Raw genomic sequence first — 27,905 nt, forward strand, 5'->3', positions numbered from 1 at the left:
TCCTTCCCTCCCTCTCTTTCTTTCTCTCTCTTGCTCTCTCTCTTGCTTTCTTTCTCTTGTTCTTTCTCTTGCTTTCTTTCTCTCTCTCTTGTTCTCTTTCTCGCTCACTCGCTCTCTCTCTTGCTTGCTTTCTCTCTCTCTTGCTTGCTTTCTCTTTTTTTCTCTCTCTCTTGCTTGCTTTCTCTCTCTGAGCTTCGCGGCACACCTGACCATGTCTTGCGGCACACTGGTTGAAAAACACTGGTTTAGTCGACAGGACCCGGAGAAGGCCAACTCTGTGGGACCTTATCGGCCACTGGGGTTCATGCGGCAGAAGACGGTTCCGGAGGTATTCTGGTCCGATGCCATGTAGGGCTTTAAAGGTCATAACCAACACTTTGAATTGCGACCGGAAACTGATCGGCAGCCAATGCAAGCCACAAAGTGTTGGAGAGACGTGGGCGAACCTTGGTAACCCCACGATAGCTCTTGCGGCCGCATTCTGCACGATCTGAAGTTTTCAAATACTTTTCAAAGGTAGCCCCATGTTATCACAGGGAATCTCATCAAAAGAACATATAAAAGCAAGAAATGGTCCATACCAACACAATATCTTGATTCTGGGTGTGAGGAGAGATTTTTGTAATTCCAGATGATGATTTTTCTTCTGCAACAGCTTTAGGAGATGCAACAGAGTCAGTCTGGGTAGGAGGCACTTCATCCAGCTGACTATCTTTCAGTTGGACCTGCAGTATTTATTTAGATTAGAACGTGGAAAAGATTTTAAAAGCAAACCTTGCCCCCCCCCCCCAACAGAACAAAATCTGTCATTTTACTAGGAAAAGAGAATCCCCTCTCAATTTAAACCGAAATCACCAATGCATAAAACTTCAATATGTATGACCCACTTTTGAGACATTTTCTATGGAAATTATATTATCAACCAGTCACTAATATGCTAAAAGTGTTAAAAAAATTAAAGCTGATCAACTTTCCATATATTTGAATATGAATAATGATTTGAACAGAATTCCCTTCCCTGCTCCCCCTCCTCTTCCTTGTGTTATTCCTATACTATGACTATTCCTGGAAATCCTTGAAGCTTATAATATGCACAGAAGTGTATGCAGTAACTAAACCTCTAGTCACACAGACAAGAAGCAGGTGGACCAGTTTTAAGGCAGCATTGATTAGCTACTTGTTTTCAAATCCAATTCAAGATACAAGAACTTACTTTTAAAGAACTGAACATTTTTGAACCTAAAAGCCTTAAGGAATATAATAATAATAATAATAATAATATTTATCTATTTATTTACTTACTTACTTACTTACTTACTTATTTATTTATTAGACTTGTATGCCGCCCTTCTCCGAAGACTCGGTGCGGCTCACAGGGTACAATATACAACAACGTGTACACAAATCTAATTAATTAAAACTATAGGCTAAGAGCCCACTATATTAAAAACAGTCAACCAACTCAGTCACAACCACACATCACATTTGGTAGTCAGGGGGAGCTTGATCTAACTGCCCCAATGCCTGGCGACATAAATGAGTCTTAAGACTATTGCGAAAGGCGAGAAGGGTGGGGGCAGTGCGAATCTCTGGAGGGAGCTGAAATTAATTGGATTTAGGACGCGTGCGTTGTATTGTTTTTCTTTTATATGTGGTAAGCTGCCCCAAAGCCCTCAGAGAGGGGCGGCATATAAATACAATAAATGAATGAATGAATGATTGATTTTTATTATTATTAATAATATTATTAATATTATTATTATTATTATTATTATTATTATTAATTAGATTTGTATGCCGCCCCTCTCTGAAGACTTGGAGCGAATGAATGAATGAATGAATGAATGAATGAATGAATGAATGAATACATAAATAAATAAATGCTTTGTCAGGATACAAGCATCCTGTTTATTATTCATGATCAGAAGCAAGTGTGCTGATAGATGTCTCATTTAATGAGATTCATAGGGTTGAGTGAGTCAGCAGGTTTTCCTTTGTGGCAGCCTTCATCTTGCAGAATGCAAGGAGTCATTGATTTATGACCATTTTTTAGTGACCATTCCAAAGTCTTGCCTCACTCCCTCAAAAAGGGATTTACGACCCAGTTTCTATGTTCTGGGGTTAACCCTTCCTACAGTAAGGTGACCAGATGTCCTGCGAGACACTCCTGATTTTTAATAATTTGTCCCGTGGCATTTTTAAAAAAAAATTGATTACCAGCTCAAGTTCTTCTTTTCTCTCAGGCCGATCATCATCAGCATTGTCTGACAGGAATGGTATTTTTGTAGCTGAGGATGAATAAACATGGCTGGAATCTTGTGCAGACTGGCTGGCTTGCTGCTAAAGGGAAAAGAAAGATTGAAATTTGAGAATTGGGAAGAGTCAGGTATTGACCAAAGATAAAACAAGGGACAATCCCTCAAAGACACATGCAACAACCAGTGTTCCCTCTAATTTATTTTTTTTGGGGGGGGCGGAAAAGTATAGTGTCTGAGCGGCAGTCCCTTTGGGACTGGGCGGCACAGAAATAATAAATAAATAAATAAATAAATAAATAAATAAATAAATAAACAAACAAACAAACAAACAAATAAAAAACCCACCCAGTTTTGCCTCAGAGAATTTCAAAATAAAATACTGTACCGTGTGTCTATAACAGTGAGCCCATAGGACAACTATCAATATCAAAATGCCACTTAAATAGTTGAGCTAGTTTCAAACTAGATTTTGATTTTCTTTCTCTCTTCCTTACTCCCATTCTTTTTCTTTCTCTTTTCCTCCCGCTCTTTTTTCTATCTGTTTCTCTCTCTTCCTCTCTCTCTCCTTCCCTCTCACTCTTTCCCTCTCGGACTCTGGGCAGGTTTGGAAAACTCTGAGTTGATGATGATTTTTAAGTGAGCGATTGCTCACTGCTCAGCTTAGAGGGAACTATGGCAACAACCACAAAATGATTTTGCAAATAATGTATTTTCCACTATTCCTCAATAGCAATTATAAAAAAGATATGAAAATATTTTAATCATTTAAATAACTGGTTTATTAATACATCAAAGTAATAAATATTTACTACTACCCATATTTAAAATTAGCTCAAATATTCATCACAAAGCTTCAACTACTTTTCTTTGAAACAGACCTGGCAAATGTGTTTTTCAATATAATTAAAGGAATTTGTTGTTCAAACTAGTTCAGTAAAGTTAGTTCTTCATTAGAAATCTGTATTAAGACTGCCCACCCACGGATTATTTCAAATCATGGCAATCTGAATATTCTTACAAGGGAACAAACAAAATAACCAGCCTCACAAACACAGACCAGTGAAAAACAAAAAGTGCAAACTTACAGAAGTACTTAATCTCATCATTCCTGGGAAAACATTAGGACATGTGACAATATTCTCCTTTACTCCCCACAGATGTCTATGCATACATATGAATGTTCACAGAATCGAAAGCATGTATATAACTAAGATATTTCACATAGTATCTGGAAATTTTTATTATAAATTACCTTCAAAACCTTTTTTTCAGTTCTTGGTGTTGCTCTTTTTTTCTTTTTAATTACTAATACCTTAGGTTGCACCACTTGTCTGCTTTCTCTTACTTCCTTTTCATTCTACAGGCCCAGAAGGAGAAAAGATTGTGTCAGGATCCAAAGGGAAGTACTGTAGTACAGTGTTCCCTCAATTTTCGCAGGTTCGAACTTCGCGAAAAGTCTATACCACGGTTTTTCAAAAATATTAATTTAAAAAATACTTTGTGAGTTTTTTCCCTACACCACAATTTTTCCTGCCCTATGTCGTTATATGTCATCGCCAAACTTTCATCTGTCTTTAATAAATATTTTTTTAAATAAACTTTAATAAATAAACATGGTGAGTAATAATCTAAATGGTTGCTAAGGGAATGGGAAATTGCAGTTTAGGGGTTTAAAGTGTTAAGGGAAGGCTTGGGATACTGCCCATAGCCAAAAATGGTGTATTTACTTCCACATCTCTACTTCGCGGAAATTTGACTTTCGCGGGCGGTCTCGGAACACAACCACAGCGAAAATCGAGGGAACACTATATTCTATTCTATTCTTATAAGATTCTTGAAGTTGTTACACAGTTACACATAATATTATTTGTGTTAATCGTGCAAGAAAATAAATAGCCATGAATCTTAAGTATCACTAGATAACAACAACTTAATTATAATTTTGTATTATTTAAGTTCTATATATCAGGCATTTTTCAACCATAACTTTGGAAGGTGCAAGTTTTAAGCTTAACATAAATTAAACAATGACTAATCCAATATTAAGGAATACTGTTGTTCAAATTCTAGACACAGTATATTCCTTACTAAATTACACCTGCAAATCAGAAATCTTCTTCTAAAGAAAATGAAGATGTATACTACGGTAGTAGATGCTAAAAATCAAATAGATTTTTGGGAATCAGAAAGTTATAATGTTTATTCTACTCCGTATCTGCAAGACGTTAAATAATTTTGTCAGAAACACTGAGAAAATAAAGCAAAGTACAAATACTCATAGCACAAAATCAAAGAAATATGCAAGTAGAGTTAATGAGACACAACAACAGTGTTGTTATAATAATAATAATAATAATTTATTAGATTTGTATGCCGCCCCTCTCCGAAGACTCGGGGTGGCTCACAACAATAATAAAACAGTGTGACAATGTAACAAAAATCTAATATGAAAAAAAAGCATCTAAAAAACCCATCATTTAAAAACCATGCAACATACGCATACCATACATAAAACTATAAAAGCCTGGGGGAGACGTCTCAATTCTCCCGTGCCTGGCGATATAGGTGGATCTTAAGTAATTTGCGAAAGACAAGGAGGGTGGGGGCAGTGCTGATCTCTGGGGGGAGTTGATTCCAGAGGGCCGGTGCCGCCACAGAGAAGGTTCTTCCCCTGGGGCCCGCCAGACAATATTGTTTAGTCGACAGGACCCGGAGAAGGCCAACTCTGTGGGACCTTATCGGCCGCTGGGATTCATGCGGCAGGAGACGGTTCCGGAGGTATTCTGGTCCAATGCCATGTAGGGCTTTAAAGGTCATAGCCAACATTTGAATTGTGACCGGAAACTGATCGGCAGCCAATGCAAGCTACGGAGTGTGGAAGAGACATGGGCAAACCTAGGTAACTCCACGATAGCTCTCGCAGCCGCCTTCTGCACGATCTGAAGTTTCTGAACACTTTTCAAAGGTAGTCCGATGTTATCACAGGGAATCTCATCAAAATAACATATAAAAGCAAGAAATGGTCCATACCAACACAATGTCTTGATTCTGGATGTGAGGAGAGATTTTTGTAATTCCAGATGATGGTTTTTCTTCTGCAACAGCTTTAGGAGATGCAACAGAGTCAGTCTGGGTAGGAGACACTTCATCCAGCTGACTATCTTTTGGTTGGACCTGCAGCATTTATTTAGATTAGAACGTGGAAAAGATTTTAAAAGCAAACCTTGCCCACCCACCCCAGAACAAAATCTGTCATTTTACTAGGAAAAGAGAATCCCCTCTCAATTAAAACCGAAATCACCAATGCATAAAACTTCAATATGTATGACCCACTTTTGAGAAATTTTCTATGGAAATTATATTATCAACCAGTCACCAATATGCTAAAAGTGTTCAAAAAAATTAAAGCTGATCAACTTTCCATATATTTGAATATGAATAATGATTTGAACAGAATTCACTTCCCCTCCCTGCTCCCTCTCCTCCTCCTCTTCCTTGTGTTATTCCTATACTATGACTATTCCTGGAAATCCTTGAAGCTTATAATATGCACAGAAGTTTATGCAGTAACTAAACCTCTAGTCACACAGACAAGAAGCAGGTGGACCAGTTTTAAGACAACATTGATTAGCTACTTGTTTTCAAATCCAATTCAAGATACAAGAACTTACTTTTAAAGAACTGAACATTTTTAAACCTAAAAGCCTTAAGGAATATCTCTCCGTATATTTTTATGCATCCAATTAAAATCAACTTTGCCCAGGCATTTAAAATGTGAAGTCCACACATCTTAAATTTCCAAGGTTGAGAAACACTGTTTTAGGACAAAGTATAGAAATTAGCATTGCCAGCATCTGTTTATGGTTTGGAAGCTCATGATCTTACTACACAAATATTTTAAATCTTTTCCTATTATTACCTTGGATGACTTATCTTTCTCCACTGAAGTTGCAGTATTTCCCTTGTCCTGTTCAAATTTCTTGGAATCTTCTGGCTGTTTTTTCACTTTCTTAAATGTTTTCTTTGGCTGCAACAGAAGAGTCTCACATGATGGGTATTTATTATATACAGATATTCTGCTTTTATTGTTCTGGCACTTAATGATCAGATAGGTTATTTAGGATTCAAGACAATAAACACAGTTGTAGAACGAAGTGCTAGAAAGTTGATTAAAGATAATGTATACCCATATGTCCTTTCTGCTAACAGGAACTGTAAAAAGAATCCCTTCTCTGTAGTTCTACAATGGAGGCCCCATCCCATCCTAGCTTTTCTTAGTGATGTCAATCAAGAGACAGGAGGCAGCATCTTGTGGGAAGGCACTTCTCCAGGACAAAGCCTGGCACCTCTTTTTATTATCCTCAACTTGCATACCATTAGTCATCAAGTTACATCTCATTGGATATTAAGAAACCACTTTACAGAATCCTATTGGTTAGTTAATGCATGGGGGGCCTTTATGATTGCCTCGTAGGCAATGAGTGATCAATTCATGTTGTTGCTTAAAGGTCCATTGTCTACGTGCAGTTATGGAGTTCTTCTCCAGAGCTGTTTTTCAACTGATAAGGAAGTATTCTCCTTTTAAGGAAATAAGTATGTATGTGGGGTGTAATTAATCAACTTAATTGTTGATCTGGTGCCTTATCACAGGATGTCAGGCAACCCCGTGGTATGCCAACCAGAGTTAACTTCCATCCTGTCTCCACACTTAGCTTATATATGTTTGTGTAAGTGAGGGAGATTGATCTGATTTAGCACCTGGAAATGCCTGCCAAGAATATTCCATGTTTTTTCCTTGGCATCTATCAACTCCTATAATTTATTTATTTTATTTATTTATTAGATTTGTATGCCGCCCCTCTCCGTAGACTCGTGGCGGCTCACAACACAATAAAACAGTTCATGACAAATCTAATAATTTACAATTTAAAATTTAAAATATTTTAAAAACCCCATTATTAAGCAGACATACATACAAACATACCATACATAAATTATATAGGCCCGAGGGAAATATCTCAGTTCCCCCATGCCTGACGACAAAGGTGGGTTTTGAGGAGTTTACGAAAGGCAAGGAGGGTAGGGGCAGTTCTAATCTCTGGGGGGAGCTGGTTCCAGAGAGTCGGCGCCGCCACAGAGAAGGCTCTACCCCTGGGGCCTGCCAACCAACATTGTTTAGTTGATGGGACCCGGAGAAGGCCCACTCTGTGGGACCTAATTGGTTACTGGGATTCGTGCAGCAGAAGGCGGTCTCGGAGATATTCTGGTCCGATGCCATGAAGGGCTTTATAGGTCATATAAACATACCTGTAAGTCTAGGACAGTGATGGTGAATCATTTTATTTATTTATTTATTTATTTATTTATTTATTCATTCATTCATTCATTCATTCATTCATTCATTCATTCATTCATTCATTCATTCAATTTTTATGCCGCCCTTCTCTTTAGCCTCAGGGCGGCTTACAACATTTTAGCAATAGCACTTTTTAACAGAGCCCGCATATTGCCCCCACAATCCGGGTCCTCATTTTGGTTCCTGTGCCCAAAAAGAGGGGCAGGGGGGCGCATGCATGAGTGTTCACACCCCCATAATTCCATGCAGGAGTCACCATGCATGCATGCATGACCAGCCTCCCTCCAATTCTCGGCATGCAATGGCACGCCTATTTTTCGCTCTCCCCAAGCTTCGGAGCCTTTCTAGAAGCCTTTTCCCAGGTTGGGAAATGGGCCATTCCGGGTTAGTAGGGAATGCCATTTTTGCCCTCCCCGGGCTCTTAGAAAGGCCCTGGAGCTTGGGAAGAGCAAAAAACAGGCTTCCCCATCCCCTCTGGAGGCTGAAAACAGGCTATTTCCTGACTCCTAGTGGGCCCAGAAGGCCCGAATATCAGCTCAGACCTGAGCTTGTGTGCCCACTGATATGGCTCTGCGTGACACTTATGGCACACGCTCCAGAGGTTCGCCATCTGGGTCTAGGACAGATCTGGGCAAGGGGCGGCCCACAGGCCGTATCCGGCCCACTCGCTGTCTGTGACCAGCCTGCCTCCTATCTGTGACCAGTCCGCGGAGGTCGGAGTCCACTCCAGTGCGAGGATGAAAGCGTTCACCGCATCTGCCGGGACTCCTCCAGTTCCTGCTTTGCTGTTGAATCATGAGGAAAGTAGGAACCAGAGGAGTCCTGGCAGGCGCAGTGAGCTCTTTCATCTTTGCACTGGAGTGGACTACGACCACCTACCGAGAGCGGACAAGCACAGAAACCACGCAAACACTCCAGGGCAGTGACTGTGGTGCACTGTGTTGCCGTAAAGCAAACAATTAGGGGCCTGTAGAGTGGGTCTGGGTGTTTAGGTAAGGCCAGGGTCTGGGTCTTTAGAGTGGTAAGTGCCAAAAAAATCCCCTAACTGTGAGCAGTATAGGAGTGGTACACAGATACCACGTGTTTCCTCCCCTGTCCCCTGCAGCAGCTACTAGTGCTCTGTTCTTCTGACACTTGGGCAGAGAATCGGGACTCCCATCAGAAGAATTAGCCAAAGCTAGCTGTTATTTATTTAATTTTTTTTAATTATTTATTTATTTATTTATTTAATTTGTATGCCACCCCTCTCCGTAGACTCGGGGCGGCTCACAACAATAATAGAAAAACAACAATGTAGAATACAGATCTAATAATTAAAACACAGATCTAATAATTAAAACTAATTAGGCTCTTCCCCTGGGACCCGCCAAACGACATTGTTTAGTCGATGGGATCTGGAGAAGGCCAACTCTGTGGGACCTAATCGGTCGCTGGGATTCGTGCGGCAGAAGGCGGTCCCAAAGATATTCTGGTCCGATGCCATGAAGGGCTTTATAGGTCATAACCAACACTTTGAATTGTGACCGGAAATTGATCGGCAACCAATGCAGACTGCGGAGTGTTGGTGTAACATGGGCATACCTAGGGAAGCCCATGATTGCTCTCGCAGCTGCATTCTGCACAATCTGAAGTTTCCGAACACTTTTCAAAGGTAGCCCCATGTAGAGAGCATTACAGTAGTCGAATCTTGAGGTGATGAGGCCTTAAATATGGCGGCTAATGTTAAAAAAAAAAGATTGATGGAGAATGCAGAGTTTTTAACAAGGAATGGACTTCTAAATATTTATTTACTGAAGCCAAAGGTAAAGCTGTTTGCTTAGTATATACAATATTGGATAGAACTGAGTTAATTATATTAGTCCGGCCCTCTAAAACCATCCCAATTTCTCATGCCCCATGGCAAAATTAATTGCCCACCCCTGGTCTAGGAGATAAAATATGTGTCAACTCTGAAGCTGACATGATTAAAGCAACTGTGTATATGTATCAAGGTCAGTAGAAGGTAAGGCTGCAAATAGGTAGGCAAAGGAAATACAGAGTGCAAAAGACAAACAATAATGGGTGATATAGGATAATACAGAGTTTATAAAAGGTATCGGAGAAAAAGTAGATCACTCCACTATGTGCCTCCACACCATTACTTTCTTGTAAACACTACAGCTATATAGGTAGTCTTTGACTTACGACCGCAATTGGGACTAGAATTTCCATTACTAAACCAGGAGGTTAAGTGAAGCTCTCCTGATTTTATTACCTTTTTTTGCCACCATTGTTAGATGAATCATTACAATTAAGTGAATTACATAATCATTAAATTACATGATCGTTAAACGAATCTGGTTTCCCCCCCATTGACTCCGCTTGTTTGGAAATCAGCTAGGAAGGTCGCAAGTGGCAGCCACATGACCCATTAAGGATACAACTGTCACAAATGCTTGCTGGTTGCCAAGTGCTCAACTTTGATAAGTTGTCTATAGGGATGCTGCAATGTCACAAGTACAAGGACCGATCCTAGGTTGCTTTTTTTCCAGTATCATTGTAATTGTGACAACAGTCACTAAATGAATGGTTGTCTTATGACCACACCTCAGCCCCAAATTTCCATTGTTAAGATAGTTGAATTTTGACCCATTTTACCACCTTTCTTGCCCATCGTTGTGAAGTGAATCACTGCAGTTGTTAAGTTAGTAACACGATAGTTAAATGACTCTGGCTTCCCCATTGACTTTGCTTGTCAGAAGGTTGTAAAAGGTGATCACATGACCCCAGGACACTGCAAACATCATAAAAATATATGCTTAGTTGTCAAGTGTCTGAATTCTGATTATGTGACCAAAAGGATACTGCAACAATTGCTAAGAGTGAGAAACGGGTGAGAAAAGGTAGTAAGCACAAAGACTGAACCAAGTCACCTTATTCAGTACCATTGTAAATTTGAACAGTCGCTAAACAAATGGACTACCTGTTGTCTATTTTACGCATCATATTTTTCGGAGTATAAGGCGCACCTTCTTCCTCCCTAAAAGAGGCTGAAAATTCAGGTGTGTCTTATAGTCTGAATACATCTTTTTTTGAAGCTTTTTCCCCCAGCCCTAACCAGGTGGTAACAATCTTCCCAGCTCTTATCTTGCAGGTTCTTTCATTGTTACTGTCTGCAAATAATGTTTTCCAAGCTGTTCTGGTTTCTGGTAGAACTTTAGCTATTACAAATAACTCTTACTAAATGCAGTATTTCATAAACAAAGAAACTCCATCTTTATTCTCTTCCGTATTCAAAATACAATTCATACTAGCACATTCCTCTTCCTCCCGTTATCTTTCTTAATTGCATTCTTCATGCATTCCTCCCAGCCTCCTCCGTTTAACAAGATTTATGTACTCATAGCATGATTCAAAAACAGCAGAAATGACTGTAAAATAACACAGAATGCATTTGCTTGCTTGGGAGCTGAACGGAAACACCTTTCATTTTAGCCCTACAACATTGAAACTCCACCCTTCTTCCCCACTGACCCCCTGACGTACCAAATACAGTGGTACCTCAAGATACGAACCCCTCGTCTTACGAACAACTCGAGATACGAACCCGGGGTTCAGAAAAAATTTGCCTCTTTTTACGAACTTTTTTCGTGTTACGAACGCCAAACCCGAACTTCCGAGTTCGGGGTTTGGGAGGCTGCTGGGAAGCCCCCGGCTGTTTTAAAAGGTGACAGCCGAGCGGCGGGGCTTCCCAGCAGCCTCCGAACGCCAAACCCGGAAGTTCGGGTTTGGCGTTCGTAACACGAAAAAAGTTCGTAAGAAGAGGCAAATTTTTTCTGAACCGTTTGGAGGCTGCTGGGAAGCCGCACGGCTGTTTTAAAAGGTCACAGCCGGGCTGGGGGGCTTCCCAGAAGCCTCCCGAACCCCGAACTTTTGCCGAACTTCCGGGTTCGGCGTTGGGGAGGTTGCTGGGAAGCCCCCCAGTACGGCTGTCACCTTTTAAAACAGCCGCGCGGCTTCCCAGCAGCCTCCGAATGCCGAACGCGGAAGTTCGGGTTTGCCGTTCGGTTTCGGGAAGCTGCTGAGAAGCCGCCCGGCTGTTTTAAAAGGTGAAAGCCGGGTGGCGGGGCTTCCCAGCAGCCTCCGAACGCTGAACGCGGAAGTTCGGGTTTGGCGTTCGGCTTCGGGAAACTGCTGGGAAGCCGCCTGGCTGTTTTAAAAGGTCACAGCCGGGCTGGGGGGCTTCCCAGCAACCTCCCGAACCCCGAACCCGGAAGTTCGGCAAAAGCTGCTGGGAAGCCCCGCCACCCGGCTGTCACCTTTTAAAACAGCCTGGGGGCTTCTCGGCGGCCTCCCAAACGCCAAACCCAGAAGTTCGGGTTTGGCGTTTGGCGTTCGGGAGGTCGCTGAGAAGCCCCCAGGCTGTTTTAAAAGGTGACAGCCGGGCGGCAGCGGGTTTTTTGCGGGGGTTTTTTTTTGGTTGCACAGATTAATTGATTTTACATTGTTTCCTATGGGAAACAATGTTTCGTCTTACGAACCTTTCGTCTTACGAACCTCCCCCTGGAACCAATTAGGTTTGTAAGACGAGGTATGACTGTACATCACTCCAGTATTTAACCCATTCTTCCCCTTAATATCTTCTTCCAAACACCTGTTCCTTACGTTTTTGGACCCTTCTGAATTTAGGATTGACCCAGCGAACGTCTGATTCTTCCTCGCTAGATTCTGGACTCATAGCAACATCCTGTGGCTGGCCTCGCACCTGTTCTACTACCTGTAACCCCGGGCCCACCCCTAATTCATAAACACTATCTGTATCTGAGTCCTCAAGTTCTTCATCATCCTCCAACTGACCAGGAGTATGTATAACACAAGCCGTAAGTCTTTGCAGGTTTTTTTCATTGCTCTACTTGCTCAGAATATTTCCTTCCAGCCCTAACCAGGTGCTAACAATGTTCCCAGCTCTTACCGGCTTGCAAGCTCTTTCCTTGTTACTCTCTGCTAAGAATGCTTTCCAAGCCCTAAGTGTTTGCAGGGTTTTTTTCATTGCTCTAACTTGCTCCAAATGTTTCTTTCTAGACCTAACCAGGTGCTAACAATGTTCCCAGCTCTTACTGGCTTGCAAGCTCTTTCATTGTTACTCTCTCCAAATAAGGTTTTTTTAAAAGCCCTTACCAGGAGATAAAATAATGTGCTGAAACGGACCAGACTAAGGATGCTAGCCAGATGAATATCAGGTAAGCAGATTCTTTTCCCTATTTTCCTCCCCAAAAACTAAGATGTGTCTTATACTCTGAAAAATCTGGTAGGCCTTTATGTCTAGCTTCATTAAGTGAAACAGTTATTTGGCTTTGTTTGTAATTTCCAAACATTAGGAAACATAATTATTTGGGGCATAGAAAAGGGAAGTAGTTAAAAAAGCAATAGTAACTGATCTAAACAACTATTTCATAGTCACAAGCTGCCATAATACTATATATAGCTTTAAACTGCATTTGTCTTCATTTATATCTTTTTGAGTATTCCCCAATGAGACACCAGCATTGTATTTTCCTTCTTGCATGAGCAAAAGATTGCTTGTGTTTGCCAATTGGCATATAAAGGTGTACACAACAACACTACATCAAAATGAGGTGCAAATACTGTGCTTATGTAATTGCATAGTGAATTTGAGATATGCACATAAATCATGTCAAAAGTGAGGTACTATCATGCACATCTCAGGATTTGCTTCCCTTTCCTCCCCAGATATCCATGAATGTACATATAGGAAATTGTTTGAATATATTTGGTGTAAAAATACACACTGTTCTTGAAGCATTATTATTTATTTCTTACCGGCGCATTGATGAAGGGAGAACTTGATGAGTTTTGAAAATTACCTCTTCCTGCAAAAAGAGAAACAGTTAAATGAAAGTAAGAAGTTCCCAATGAATTCCATGAGGTAAGTGAAACATTAGGAAAAGCTTTGTTATATGGTATTATTATTTTCAGAGTACAGTAATCTCTTGCAACTTCACGGTTCATCTTTCACGGATTCGCTACTTCAAGGGTTTTCAAAGGGGGCTTAAATCCATTGAAAATTTTAAATCCATTAAAAATTCATAAAATCATTCTCCAGTACTACTGTACTCTATTAAAGAAACTGGTAGGATATCACATGTAGTTCCAGCTGAGAAACATTATAGAAGGACTGTTTAATGCAAAGGGTGGGTTTTAAAAGTCCAAATACTCATTAAATACATTAAAAAATATATTTCCTCTACTTCACGGAAATTCGTTTTTCACGGGTGGTCTTGGAACGCATCCCCCGCGAAAAACGAGGGATGACTGTACCTGAAAGAATATTGGGATCTCATTCATGCATATATATATTGTTGTGCTGAAAGTTAAATCTAGTAGAGGAGAGGAACCATCCAAAGAGTGAAAAGAAATAGATTTGTTTTGACTACTATCCTGGAACCAGGAAAAGGAAGGTTCCTCCCTTAAAATGTAAATGCTTTCCTTAACAGATTGATGATATTTTTTAAAAAAGAATGAATCCTGGATTGAGAAATCATGGAAGTAATAGTAATAATGGACAGTCCATTAGTGCATGTGCTATAACACCTACCAGTTTTAAGGCAATATCAGCTATGTATTTGGTAAATAGATTTCTATAAAAATCAATTTATATTTTCATTTATCTTCTTTGGCAATGTCTACAGATTCTTCTCTATTTTCATTACATTCTTATCCATGGTTTTATACACACGCAAACACACACACTGCTCAAAAACTAAAGGGAACACTCAAATAACACATCCTAGATCTGAATGAATGAAATATTCTCATTTAATACTTTGTTCTGTACAAAGCTGAATGTACACAACAGCATGTGAAATAGATTGCCAATCAGTGTTGCTTCCTAAGTGGACAGTTTGATTTTACAGAAGTTGGATTTACTTGGAGCTATATTGTGTTGTTTAGATGTTCCCTTTATTTTTTGAGCAGTGTGTATGTGTGTGTGCGTGCGTGCATCATAGCCAACAAACTATGTTCTGTATGTATCACATGTTTTTGCTGAATTTTTAAAATAAAGGGAGATTAGATTAGCGCTATTTTGGCCTCATCAGCTAGCCACGGGTTGGGCCTAGAGGCAAAAAAGAGCTGTGACGTCCCTTCAATATACCAGGGTGATCCAACAGAAAAAATATTTAGTCCCTCCCTGATACAAAACTGAAGGGATCAGATCTGGTGGCCTAGAGGTTAATTCTCTGCCTTACAAGGCAGAAGCCCCAGGATCAAATCCCAGTAAGGGTATGGCTAGCTGATGAGGCCAGAACAAGGCCGAAATGGTGCCACCCTTCACATTCACCATCATCAGGCTGAAGTTGTAAGCTTCGTGCTGCTGTAAATATAATTATGTAAATATAAATATTATATACTATATACTATATATATATATATAGTGTGTGTGTGTGTGTGTGTGCGCGCGCGTGTGCGTATTATAGTGTGTGTGTGTGTGTGTAACATATTTTTGCTGATAATGAAAAGGATATAGTATTGTTATATGATTACACTTATTAGTAAATTACTTTTCTTCTATACCATTTGGAGGCTTCCTCCTCTTTCATTCTCTTTTGCTTGAAGTACATACTTAACTCTCACAAACCTTTTGAGGTCTTTTTAGATCTTCCAGAAGGTCTTGAATAAGAACGACCACGGTAAGGACCCCTATGATAGGAACCTCGGGTGCAATTATCAAAACCAATGTTGTAGGACCTGCAGAAGTACAAACAAACATAGGCTTCATTGTATGGTATTTGGCTTCATTTCTGTTAAAAATACCGACAGTCCTTGACTTATAACTAGTGACTTAGCAACCATTTGAAATTATGACAGCTCTGCCAAGAACAACTTATAAGCCAGTTTTCAAAGTTATGACCACTGAAGTTCTTCTGCCGGTGTTAACTCATATGACTGACCTCTGGGATACTGCAGCATCCTGCATCTATTTCACCCACCTATCCCACCAGATTCTTGCAGGCCTTAGTCCAGGGGTCCCCAAACTTTTTACACAGGGGGCCAGTTCACTGTCCCTCAGACTGTTGGAGGGCCGGACTATAAAAAAAACTATGAACAAATCCCTATGCACACTGCACATACCTTATTTTAATGTAAAAAACAAAATGGGAACGTACTATTTGGGGGGGGGAAAGAAGTCTGAGATTCATATATGTTTATGTTTTGTTTTTAATTTTCTTTTGTTAACATCTGATTGGTTATACAAGGTTTTCTTGGTTTATAGAAAAATATATAAAAATATTTATAGAAAAATATATAAAGAAAGAAGAAAGCACTTTGGCATAATGGTTAAGTTAGAAATATAATTGGTGTTGTACTTTTAGAAGGAACATTAAGGAGGGAATTTAATTAAAAGAAAAGTATGTACCTGGATCACAACATTAGAAAAAAAAACTTTTGCAACTTTTTTCATGATTGATATTAGTTACTGACAAAATACTGCATTTTATTCAGGGAAAATTAGATGGTACATTGTATTGTTTGAATGTATGTTGAGAGAATTTTTTTTTTAAATTTACACCGCCCCCCCAAAAAAGTCCTTCCTTCCTCCACCCCTCAATTCATTTCATTCTTCCTTCCTTCCTTGTTCCCTCCATTTCTTCTTCTTTCCCTCCCTCCCTCCTTCCCTCCTTCCCACTTCTCTCTTCCCTCTCCCTTTTTTTCCTTCTGTCTCATTTGTTTTGTTTCCCTCTCCCTCGTTCTTTCCCTCCATCATTTTCTCATTTTTCTCTTTCTCTCTCTCACATTCCCTCCCCCTCTCACTTGTTTTCTCTCCCTCTCTCTCATGCTTTCCTTCTCTCTCTCTCCTTTTCTTCTCTCTTCCTTCCTCTCTTCTTTTTTTTTCTGCCCTGCAACGCGCCGCGAGCCAGTCGGCTGAAAGCAGAAGCTCCAAGACAGTGGCACCAACGTCGGGTCGCAGTACATTGCTGGCACTGCGCTGGGCCTGGGCTGGCACTGGCCCGCTGGCTGGGCCGGGACGGAGGTGCCAGCCCCATGTCCAGCGCAGCGCCAGCAATGTACGTAACACATCAAGCGGCCGGCGCCGGTGCCTTGCAGCCAACCGCCCCACCGCCGCCTTACGGCTACTGCTTAGTGCCCCCCCCACTCGACCCACATTTGGCGGCGCCACCTTCGCGGCTTGCCCTGCTGCCCTGCGCCCGCCAGAGCTGCCCAGTGCAGCCGAAGCCCGGGACGGAGTAGGCGGCGGTGGCTGCTTCAGGCCCGCCCCCAAGCTGAGCTTCCTTTGGCTTCCTTCGATGCAAAGCTGCAAAGCTCACCTCCCGCCTCGAAGGAAGCCAAAGGAAGCTCAGCTCAGCTCAACGAGGACCGGGTGTTGGTCCCTTGAAGCTGCAGCCGCCGCCGCCCACCAAGGAGATCCCTTCGCCCGAACGGAGGCGGCGGCGGCGAGCTCAAGGAACCAAGAGCCGGTCTTTCTCCGCGCTGAATTGTTGCAGCTTCTGAGGCCGCCTCCGCCTCCAGGCAAAGGGATCTCCTCGGTGGGCGGCCTCGGTCCGAAAAGGACCGGCTGTTGGTCCCTTGGCGGAGGCAGAGGCGGCCTCAGAGGCTGCAACAATTCAGCACCGAGAAAGACCGGCTGTTGGTCCCTTGGCGGAGGCAGAGGCGGCCTCAGAGGCAATTGTTGCAGCCTCTGAGGCCGCCTCTGCCTCCGCCAAGGGGCCAACAGCCGGTCTTTCTCGGTGCTGAATTGTTGCAGCCTCTGAGGCCGCCTCTGCCTCCGCCAAGGGACCAAGGCCGCCCACCGAGGAGATCCCTTCGCCTGGAGGCGGATGCGGCCTCAGAAGCTGCAACAATTCAGCGCGGAGAAAGACCGGCTCTTGGTTCCTTGAGCTCGCCGCCGCCGCCTCCGTTCGGTTTTTTTTGCACCGGTGAGGGAGAGAGAGAGCGGGAGAGTGCTGCTTTTTTGCTTCTTCGCTGCCCGCGGGGAGCCTGGAAGCCCTGCAAGAGCGTCTGGAGGGGGCAGTAAACAAGACCGCCGGTGGCGGGCTCAAGGGACCAAGAGCCGGTCTTGTTTACTGCCCCCTCCAGATGCTCTTGCAGGGCTTCCAGGCTCCCCGCGGGCAGCGAAGAAGCAAAAAAGCAGCACTCTCCCGCTCTCTCTCTCCCTCTCTTTCTTGCGTTATTTCTCTCTCACACTCCCTTTCTATGTCTCCCTCTTTCTTTCTCTCTCTCTCTCCCTCTCCGCAGCAGACCCCCCACACGCCAAAAGTGCCCAAGCGCGCGCAAACCTCACCGGTGCAAAAAAAAAAAAGAAGCAAAAAAGCGGCACTGGAGGGACAAAGACGGTCTGCAGCTGAGCGTCTGGAGGAGGAGGAGGCGGAAAGCCAGGGGGCGGGGAGGAAAGCAATTGGCCAATTTCTTTCTCAGAGGAACTGTTGCTGCTCTGCCATAGGGTGCTTTCCTCCCCGCCCTCCTGGCTTTCCTCTTCCTTGCCGCCGCCAGACGCTCGGCAGCAGAGTGGAGATGACATTCGGAACTTAGTATATTATAGATGGTAAAATCTCGTGCGCTGCCACGGGCCGGGTAAATGACCTCAGCGGGCCGCATCCGGCCCGCGGGCCGTAGTTTGGGGACCGCTGCCTTAGTCCATTGCCAAGGAAAGCAGTTACAGGTTAGGACACTGATGGCGAACCTATGACACGCGTGTCAGCACTGACACGCGTAGCCATTTCCGGTGACACGCGGCTGGAGAAACAGGGAGCTTTAGGGCAGCGATCCCCAAACTACGGCCCGCTGAGGCCATTTACCCGGCCCCCGGCAACGTACGAGATTTTACCATAAGCTCCCGAATCTACCCTCCACTCTGCTGCTGAGTGTCTGGCGGCGGCAAGGAAGAAAGCCAGGGGGCGGGGAGGAAAGCACCCTATGGCAGAGCAGCAGCAGTTCCTGTCCCTGAAGGCGAAAAAGAAATTGGCCAATTGCAGGCCCGCTTTCCTCCTCCTCCTCCTCCAGACGCTCAGTTGCAGACCGTCTTGGTCCCTCCAGTGCCGCTTTTTTGCTTCTTCGCCGCCCCACGGGAAGCCTGGAAGCCCTGCAAGAGCGGCTGGAGGGGGCCGTAAGCAAGCCATCAGGACCCCCGCGCACTAACTTGTTGACGGCCATGCCGTCCCGGATCGCGGGGAGGGGAGCTCTTCTCCCGCCAAGCGACGGCGAGGCCCTCCCAATGCTTGCCTGCCCAGGCCCCGCACTTGGAGCCGGGGCGACGGGCCTAGCCTCAGGTTACTTGGCCCCGGCGCGGCCGAAGCGTGGGGCGGAGTAGGCGGCGGCTGCTTCAGGCCCGCCCCCGAGCTGAGCTTCCTTTGGCTTCCTTCGAGGCAAAGCTGCAAAGCTCACCTGCTGCCTCGAAGGAAGCCAAAGGAAACTCAGCTCAATGAGGATCGGCTGTTGGTCTCTTCAAGCTGCTGCCGCCCACTGCGGAGATCCCTTCGCCCGAACAGAGGCAGCGGCGGCGGGTTCAAGGGACCAACAGCCGGTTCTTTTCGGGGCTGCGTTGTTGCAGCGTCTGAGGCCGCCGCCGCCTCCAGGCGAAGGGATCTCTGCAGTGGGCGACAGCGGCAGCTTTAAGGGACCAACAGCCGGTCCTTTTCGGGGCTGCGTTGTTGCAGCCTCTGAGGCCGCCCACCGAGGAGATCCCTTCACCTGGAGGCGGAGGCAGCGGCGGCCTCAGACGCTGCAACAACGCAGCCCCGAAAAGGACCGGCTGTTGGTCCCTTGAACCTGCCGCCGCTGCCTCTGTTCGGGCGCCCCCCCCCTGCCCAGGAAAGAGTTGCAGCAGGAAAGCAGCGCATTTGAAAAGCGCGCTGCTTTCCCGTAAAGCCGGCTTTCCTGGCTGGCCCAGGGCTTTCCCGGGCAGCTGGCTTGAGCCTTGTGCCGGTTAGCAAAGCCGTCTGCCCGCCGGAGATGTGGAGAGAAAGAAGGGAAAAAGAGGGAGGGAAAGAGGAGAGGAAAGAAGGAGGGAGGGAGGGAAGGGAGAGAAAAGTGAACAAGAGGGAGAGAGAAAGGGAGGAAGAGAGGAAGGAAGGAAGAGATAAAGGGGAAGAGGAAGAGGAAAAATGAGAGGAGGAGGAAGAGGAGGAAAAGGAGAGGAAGAGGAGGAGGAAAAGGAGAGGAGGAGAAAGCGGAAGAGGAGAAGGAGAAGGAAGAGCAGGAGAAGGAGAACCAGAAGGAAATGGAGGAGATGAAGAGGAGGAGAAAAAGGAGAGGAGGAGGAAGAGGAGGAAAAGGAGATGAAGAGGAGGAGAAAAAGGAGAGGAGGAGGAAAAGGAGAGGAAGAGGAGGAGAAAAAGGAGAGGAGGAGGAAGAGAAGGAGGAGGAGAAAGAAAAGGAGAAGAGGAAGAGGAAAAATGAGAGGAGGAGGAAGAGGAGGAAAAGGAGAGGAAGAGGAGGAGGAAAAGGAGAGGAGGAGGAAGAGAAGGAGGAGGAGAAAGAAAAGCAGGAGAGGAAGAGTAGGAGAAGAGTAGGAGAGAGGGAGAGGGAGGGGAAGAGGGGAAGGAAGTAAAGAGAGAAAAAGAAAAAAGTGGAAGGAAGAGAGAAGGAAAGAAAGGAAGAGAGAGAGAGTGAGAGAGAGCAAGAAAGAAAGAGTGAGAGATGAGAGAGGAAGGAAGAGAGTGAGAGAGAGTGAGAGTGTTTTTTTCTTAAGGTGACACACCACCCGAGTTATGCTCGGTTTTTTGGCGAATTTTGACACACCAAGCTCAAAAGGTTGCCCATCACTGGGTTAGGAGGACGCTGGGAAGCCCCCCGGCTGTTTCAAAAAGCGACAGCCGGGCAGCGGGGGCGGGTTCGTAAGACGGAAAACGTTCGTAAGAAGAGGCAAAAAATATCCAAACCCCGGGTTCGTATCTCAGATTGTTCATATGGTGAGGGGTTCATATCATGAGGTACCACTGTACTTTGGTTGTGAGGTACTCTAAGGGACTCCTTTTTTAGGGAGGTTCTTGTTTGTGGAGTTTGTGAAGACTTTGAACTATAGGATCTTCTCGGTGTAGATGACTTTGTTCACAGCTCCTCTCATATTAATTATTAATATAAATATTAATTATTAATATTTTGCCACTCCCCCCCCCCACACACACACACACACAAACTTTTACTATTATTCCCAATTATGTAAGCTACTAAGTAAAAATTCTGGGCGATCCAGACGATGATACCATGGTCTTTCGAGGTTGAAGGATGCCAATGTCAAGTAAAAACTAGAAGTTCTGAAATGTTTACTAAGCTTCTTTTCCTGGGAGACTCACTAAATGATGCCTTTCAGCTTGACACTTATACCAGATCAATGGTGTTTTCTCTATATGGTAAAGCTTGTGTTTCTTGTAAAAGCTTTTTATTTTTTCCCTCTACTTCAAATCCATACAAATGTCAATGCATATACCTTACATACATCTCAAAGACATACGTAATTACATATTTCTTTACTGGCCTCTTTTATCTGCATATCAACATGTTATCAGTCTGTATTCATGTTTCTCTTTCTCACTGCCCTCCTCACTCTCCCCATCTCTCCTCTCTACCTTCCTTCCCCTCTCTCCCTCCTGCCTTCCTTCCTTTCACCACCCTACCTCTACCTTCCCGGATCCTACTTCCTCTCTCACCCTCTTATCCTTCCCTTGAGTGACTTTAGTTCTATTAGAAGTTTATATTAAACAGACTGATAATATACAATTATATTCTATTTCTTGAACTATGATACCATGTTGCTCAGTTGCTGTCTGGGTGTCTGAGCAATGCAGTACAGTGATCCCCCGATCATTGCGAGGGTTCCGTTCCAGGACACCTAGCAATGATCGGGTTTTCGCGAAGTAGTGCTACGGAAGTAAAAACACCATCTGCGCATGCACAGATGGTGTTTTTACTTCCACAGCGCTAGCGAGGAGCCGAAGATTGGGGATCCTGGGAAGGGGACTCAGCTGGGAAGCGGCGCTGGGGTTTCCCCACCGCCCATGCAAACTCCTCGCTGCCGCTCGCCCGCCCTTCGCCCGCCCACGCCGCTCGCTCGCGCCGCTTCCCAGCTGAGTCCTGAAGCCAATTCGCTTCAGGACTCAGCTGGGAAACGGCCGCGAGCGAACGGCGTGGGCGGGCGAAGGGCGGGCGAGCCGCGGGCGCGCGGGCAGGCAGGCGGCGGACAAGCCGTTCGCTCGCCACCGCTCGCTCGCGCCGCTTCCCAGCTGAGTCCTGAAGCCAATTCGCTTCAGGACTCAGCTGGGAAGCGGCGCGAGCGAACGGTGTGGGCGGGTGAAGAGCGGGCGAGCGGCGGGGCGCGCGGGCAGGCAGGCGGCGGACAAGCCGTTCGCTTTCGCCGCTCGCTCGCGGCCGCTTCCCAGCTGAGTCCTGAAGCCAATTCGCTTCAGGACTCAGCTGGGAAGCGGCGGCGAGCGAACGGCGTGGGCGGGCGAAGGGCGGGCGAGCGGCAGCGAGGAGTTTGCGTGGGCGGTGGGGAATCGCTGATGCCCGCCGCTCGCCCTCCCCGCCAGCAAGAGGGGGAAGACCCAGGGAAGCCGCCCAGCAGCTGATCTGCCCGGCGCCATCTACGCATGCGTGCCCATAGAAAAAAAGGACGCGCATGCACAGATGGTGTTTTGACTTCCGGGTTGAAAAATCGCGATTTAGCCCGTTCGCAATGATTGGGATCGTGATACCCGGGGGATCACTGTATATGCAGTACAACTGAGCAGCGTGGTATATGCAGTACAATGCAGGGAGTTATGTGCAGATCTGTACATTGGGAAAATGAAACAACTGTTTCATAAATGCATTGCACAACATAGGAGAACAAACCCATCAGAACTAGATTCAGCAGTCATCTGCATTTAAAAGACACAGGCCACTCTTTTGAAGACAACAAAATCCATATTTTGGACTGAGATCACTGGTTTGAAACAGGGTTAAAGGGGCCATCTATGTCAAAACTGAACAGCCATCTCTCAACAGAGGAGGAAGGATATGATATCATCTATTTCCAGTATTTGAGGGTCGCCCAGAAAGTAATGCACCACAATTTTTTTTTCAGCCAGCAGTAATGGTATGAATGTGAAACTTTAGATATACATTATTTGAATTGTCAGGAGTGCGTGTATAAATTTTGCATGTCTTCAGACAGATAGCATAGCTGCAGCAGGGTTTCGAAGTGGCGTCTGTAAGTGATGTACGTTACAAGCAGGATATCGTGACTGAATTTCTCAGTGCGGAGAAAGAAACTGTTGGGAACATTCACAAATGTTTGTGTACAGTTTATGGAGAATCTGCAGTCAACAGAAGTACAGTTAGTCACTGGGCACAGAGGGTAAGGCCAGTGCAGAAATAGCTTCATGACCAGAACAAGGAGTGGTACCGACAGAGTGTACATGCCCTTGTATCTTGCTGGAACGAGACAGAGATTACATAGAAAAATAGGGAATGTAGAAGAAACATCATTCTTTCTTGTGCATAAGTTTCACTGTGATCAATAAATAATTGTTGAAGAAAAAAATGTGGTGCATTACTTTCTGGGCGACCCTCTTACAACACAGTCCTTTCAACAGTTCCAAGAAGGCTCCACATCCATTTGCACCACTCAGATGACCCTGATGACAAAGATATACCTCCAGGTGACCTTAACAACTTGCTAAAAGAATGCAAATAATAATAATAATAAATAATAATAATTAATAATAATAATAATAATAATAATAATAATAATAATAATAAAAATAATTTATTAGATTTGTTAGCTGCCCCTCTCCGAAGAGGTCAGCTGTCTGCAAGGAGTATAAATCCTTCTATTCCCCACTATTGCTGAAGAAGCTTCTTGGATAAGAAGCAAACATGCCTTAAAAAGAAAAACTAGAAAGTCCAGTTGCCTCTTGGAAAAACACCTTTGGGATCACCATGACCTGGATGACTGAGAATCTTCATAGACACCCCCTAAGCGAAAAATTATTTGCCCATACAGTGGTACCTCGACATACGAGTTTAGTTCGTTCCAGACCCGAGCTCGTAAGTCGATCAACTCGCATCTCGAACGAATGCCTTTAGACTTTGTTTTTCGCGCCGAGATAACCAGAAGCAAGGATTCTTGCGCCACCTAGCGGAAGCTCGGCTCGTATCCCGAATTTGAGCTCGGGTGTCAAACAGAAATTTTGCTCGCGTCGCGGCTCGTAACTTGGAATACTCGCATGTGGAGCAGCTCGTATCTAGAGGTACTACTGTAATTGTTAAATAAATAGTGTTATGTGGCTTTTATTTATTTATGATTTATTGCTTTTTAGTCTGGTATTTTAAGAAATTGAAAGTAGCTTCATGCTTTTTTAAAATAACAACAATAACCAAAACTACCTATAAAATAAAAGATGTTACTAAATAATGTAAGTTGAGAAAGTAACATACCCCTGGAACTCATTCTGTGGCATGTGCCAATTATCCATCGAAAAGTTGTCATGTGGATTCTCATTTGAATACCATGAAGGGTATGGGGGTCTCTCTGGAAACACATTCTGTGGCATGTGCCAAGTATCCCTCAAAAAGTTTTCATGTGGATTCTCATTTGAATACCATGGAGAAGGTGGGAGTCCCTCTGGAAACTCATTCTGTGGCATGTGCCAATTAGCCATCGAAAAGTTGTCATATGGCATATTCTGGGTAATTAAAAAAAAGTATTATTCACAATTGTAACTAATCTAGAAATCCTTTAACAAGTAACAAAAGCCATATTGAGAGAAAGGCAGATTATTATTTCTGGTTGTACAGTTTCATCTTTGCTCACAGTATTATGGCAAAAGGGCAAATTTTGTCCATTTCTAAGCAAGGCGGGTTTTGTAGCAAGGCTACAAAATCAATCATGCCCAATTTTACCACCTGTTTTTGCCTTATTCTTAAGCAAATTGTTGCAGTTGTTAAGTGATCATATGGTCCCTAAGCCAATTGATGATTTTGCTTGTCAGAAGCTGGCTGGAAAGGTTTCAAATGAGTATGATGGGGATACTGCAACCTTTCAAATAAATGGCTGGTTGCCAAATGTCCAAATGGGAAAGCTGCAATGCTTGTTACCTGAGAGGAACAGTTGCAAGTCATTTCTCTTCAATGCTCTTGTGACTTCAAAAGGTCACTAAACAAAAGGTTGTAAGTCAAGGATAACCTGTATAGGCCAGGGGTAGCCAAAGTTGGCTCTTCTATGACTTGTGGACTTCAACTCCCAGAATTCCTGAGCTAGCATGATTGGCTTAAGAATTCTGGAAGTCCACAAGTCATAGAAGAGCCAACTTTGCCTACCCCTGGTATAGGCTTTTTCCCTCTTTGCCTTGGATCTCTATCTTACACCTATTTTCCTCTTCTGCCGTTCTTCTTTTATGCACTCATTCATTCCTCTGTTGACCAGAGTTCATTTACACCTGCAGGATTTTCCTTTTCTTCTTCTGGCTTTGTTCTCACATTGCTTTCTTTTCTCTTCTAACAGCAAGGGAGAGTAAGCCAACCTTTCACTTTTAAGCATTTTTGTTTACCAGTGAAGAAATTTCAAATTTCAAATTTTAATGCCACATATAGTGAGAGTACAGTGGAACCTCGACATACGAGCAGCTCTACTTACGAGCTACTCGAGATAAGAGCTGGGAGGGGAGCGACATTTTTGTTCGCCTCCCGAGCTCACATTCGGGATACGAGCGCCAAGGAGCTGTCTCCTGAAGCCGAACGCTAACTTCCGCGTTCGGCTTCAGGAGACAGCTCCTTGGCGCTCGTATCCCGCGCGCCGCTTCACAGCTGTCTCCTGAAGCCGAACGCGGAAGTTAGCATTCGGCTTCAGGAGACAGCTGCGAAGCGGCGCGCGTGTTTTAAAAGGTTGCAGCCGGCCTGGGGGGCTCGGGGGGGGTGCTGGCAAGCCCCCCAGGCCGGCTGCAACCTTTTAAAACACGCGCGCCGCTTCGCTGCTGTCTCCTGAAGCCGAACGCTAACTTCCGTGTTCGGCTTCAGGAGACAGCTGCGAAGCGGCGCGGGTGTTTTAAAACGTCGCAGCCGGCCTGGGGGGCTTGGGGGTTTGCCGCTTCGCAGCTGTCTCCTGAAGCCGAACGCGGAAGTTAGCGTTCGGCTTCAGGAGACAGCTGCGAAGCGGCGCGCGTGTTTTAAAACGTCGCAGCCGGCCTGGGGGGCTCGGGGGCTTCGCAGCTGTCTCCTGAAGCCGAACGCTAACTTCCGCGTTCGGCGGCAGCGGGTTTTTTTGTTGTTGCACGGATTAATTGACTTTACATTGTTTCCTATGGGAAACAATGTTTCGTCATGCGAGCGTTCCGACTTACGAGCCTCCTTCCGGAACCAATTAGTCTCGTAAGTCGGGGTTCTACTGTATATGAATATATACTGCAGTAAGAATGAAAATATGATTTTTTAAAAGGTGTATATATTCTGTTGTTTAGATTCAGTATGTTGCTGAGCTACTGAAATTATCTGGCAATGCAGTCATCCTTCCTTGCCAGAGTTTTGGGGCATTACCATTACAATCAATAATAAGAGGAGTTTTAAAACAGTCTTGCAACATCACATTAATTTCCTCAAATTGTCAGCCACAGTATTGAGGATCTAGACAGCATTCTTTTTATTCTGTTCATAAAAAATAATTTTATAAAACAGCACACTTTTTGAACCAGATTATTTCCTGAAGAAAAATAACGTTTATTCTCCAAGAATTAATTTATGTGTTTGTGAGTATGAGTGTATATTTCTCTGATGTCTGGCATAAGAAACTAGAGCTGAGAGGTGGGAAGAGTTAAACAGAAAATAAAAACTTACATTCTGGTTAAACCACTGATCATGGCATCTTTGGGGGGGAAGGCCCCTGTCCATATTTCAAGGCCTGTGTGGAATTAAAAATAATAGAGTGTATCAGCATTATATTTAGAGACATTCTGCTTAGAAGTCTTCTAAACAGAAATGCACAGGAATTTATGACTAATGTCACTAATCAAATACAGTATCTTTCTACAGCAATGTTTCTCAAACTTTCTGTAATCATGGCCCAATAAACACTCAAAAAATGGAGCAATCTCCCACCCTCTAGATTAAGCAATCATCCATCTTCCCACATATTGTCCTTAAGAGCGGAGTTCATACTTTTGGGCAAATAATGTTCACTTGTGTACAGTATGCCCTGGCATCTTCTCCAGCTTAAAAGGCTTTTAAAAATTAAATTTTATACCAAAGGAGTTTCTCCTTATAGTCGCTCACACTCTTATCACCGCACGGCTCGATTACTGTAACATGCTCTACATGAGGCTACCTTTGAAAAGCATTCAGAGACTTCAATTAATCCAGAACGCAGCCGCGCAAGCTGTTGTGGGTGTGCCTAGGTACATCCATATCAAACCATCACCCTGTGAGCTGCACTGGCTTCCAATCGGTCTCCAAATGCAATTTAAGGTATTGATTATCACCTCTAAAGCCCTCCATGCAGTGAATGGCTACCAAAATTTTACTACCACGCTGTTGTTGTAGAATTGACGAGACATAAGCCAGCTCTTCCAACAAAGGAAAGGTTTATTGCGCAGGTTCAAAGCACAAGACTAAAAAGAAACGGCCTGAACCCCAAACAAATAACAGACACTTCCTTTTATACTACTTAATTATACATTATCTCAGCATTATCTCAGCATAACATGCTTCCCCATATATGGTTATACAATTGTGGGAAATTAACAAATATCGGTATACATCATGTGCTAGACAGGCCAGACATCCTGTTTGTCGCAATCTTCTTGCTTAAGCAGATTTAGGATACATATATAACTTTGCTGCTGACACCACAATAACCCCCCCCCCTTCCCTTATCTTGTGCCAGCTATACATTTGTTTATTCGAACCGAGGTCATACTGACCCAGTCTCCAAACTTTGGAATCAATAATGGTTATGCTAGCCACCTCATTCCCCCCTTTGTGACTCTTCTTCATCAGCAAGGAGAGTCACATAATTAGGATCAGCTTGTAAAGTGGCATACTCTGATTCCTGATTAGCAGCAAATTCCCACATAGCCAGTACTTGTGCAGTAGCCTTACAATCAGCGAGCAATGATAAGCTATTTGAAATAGTTTTAATAAAGATAGGTAAAATACATGGAATGAGTACACATCCAGCAGCAATTAGCCCAATAAACGCCACTATTGCCTGTAATCCTGGTAATTTGGGAAACCAGGTACCAAACATTTCTTTCATATTAAACCCTTTCCACACTTGGTCAGGATTATGGGTAAGTTGTCGCAGT

The 27,905-nt window shown here is 44.0% G+C and overlaps 1 protein-coding gene across 27 annotated transcripts in view; it reads right to left on the minus strand.

Moving 5' to 3' along the window:
• The window catches only part of LOC139163957 (biorientation of chromosomes in cell division protein 1-like 1), a 102,164-nt gene that overhangs the window by 50,707 nt on the left and 23,552 nt on the right, over positions 1 to 27,905 (minus strand). For 19 of the 27 annotated variants that reach the window (XM_070745347.1, XM_070745352.1, XM_070745358.1 and 16 more), the window contains exons 2-10: positions 26,440 to 26,503; positions 24,049 to 24,296; positions 15,251 to 15,360; positions 13,435 to 13,484; positions 6,178 to 6,285; positions 5,289 to 5,432; positions 3,511 to 3,615; positions 2,218 to 2,340; positions 582 to 725 (exon numbers count right to left, since the gene is read on the minus strand). In XM_070745347.1, the coding sequence (XP_070601448.1) occupies positions 582 to 725; positions 2,218 to 2,340; positions 3,511 to 3,615; positions 5,289 to 5,432; positions 6,178 to 6,285; positions 13,435 to 13,484; positions 15,251 to 15,360; positions 24,049 to 24,296; positions 26,440 to 26,493 (1,086 nt within the window). In that variant the 5' untranslated portion in view covers positions 26,494 to 26,503. The remainder of the gene's footprint in view (positions 1 to 581; positions 726 to 2,217; positions 2,341 to 3,510; positions 3,616 to 5,288; positions 5,433 to 6,177; positions 6,286 to 13,434; positions 13,485 to 15,250; positions 15,361 to 24,048; positions 24,297 to 26,439; positions 26,504 to 27,905) is intronic. The other 8 variants (XM_070745373.1, XM_070745372.1, XM_070745355.1 and 5 more) reach the window with 4 other exon arrangements.

Source organism: Erythrolamprus reginae, chromosome 3 (genome assembly GCF_031021105.1).
Source record: "Erythrolamprus reginae isolate rEryReg1 chromosome 3, rEryReg1.hap1, whole genome shotgun sequence".
NCBI lineage: Eukaryota > Metazoa > Chordata > Lepidosauria > Squamata > Dipsadidae > Erythrolamprus > Erythrolamprus reginae.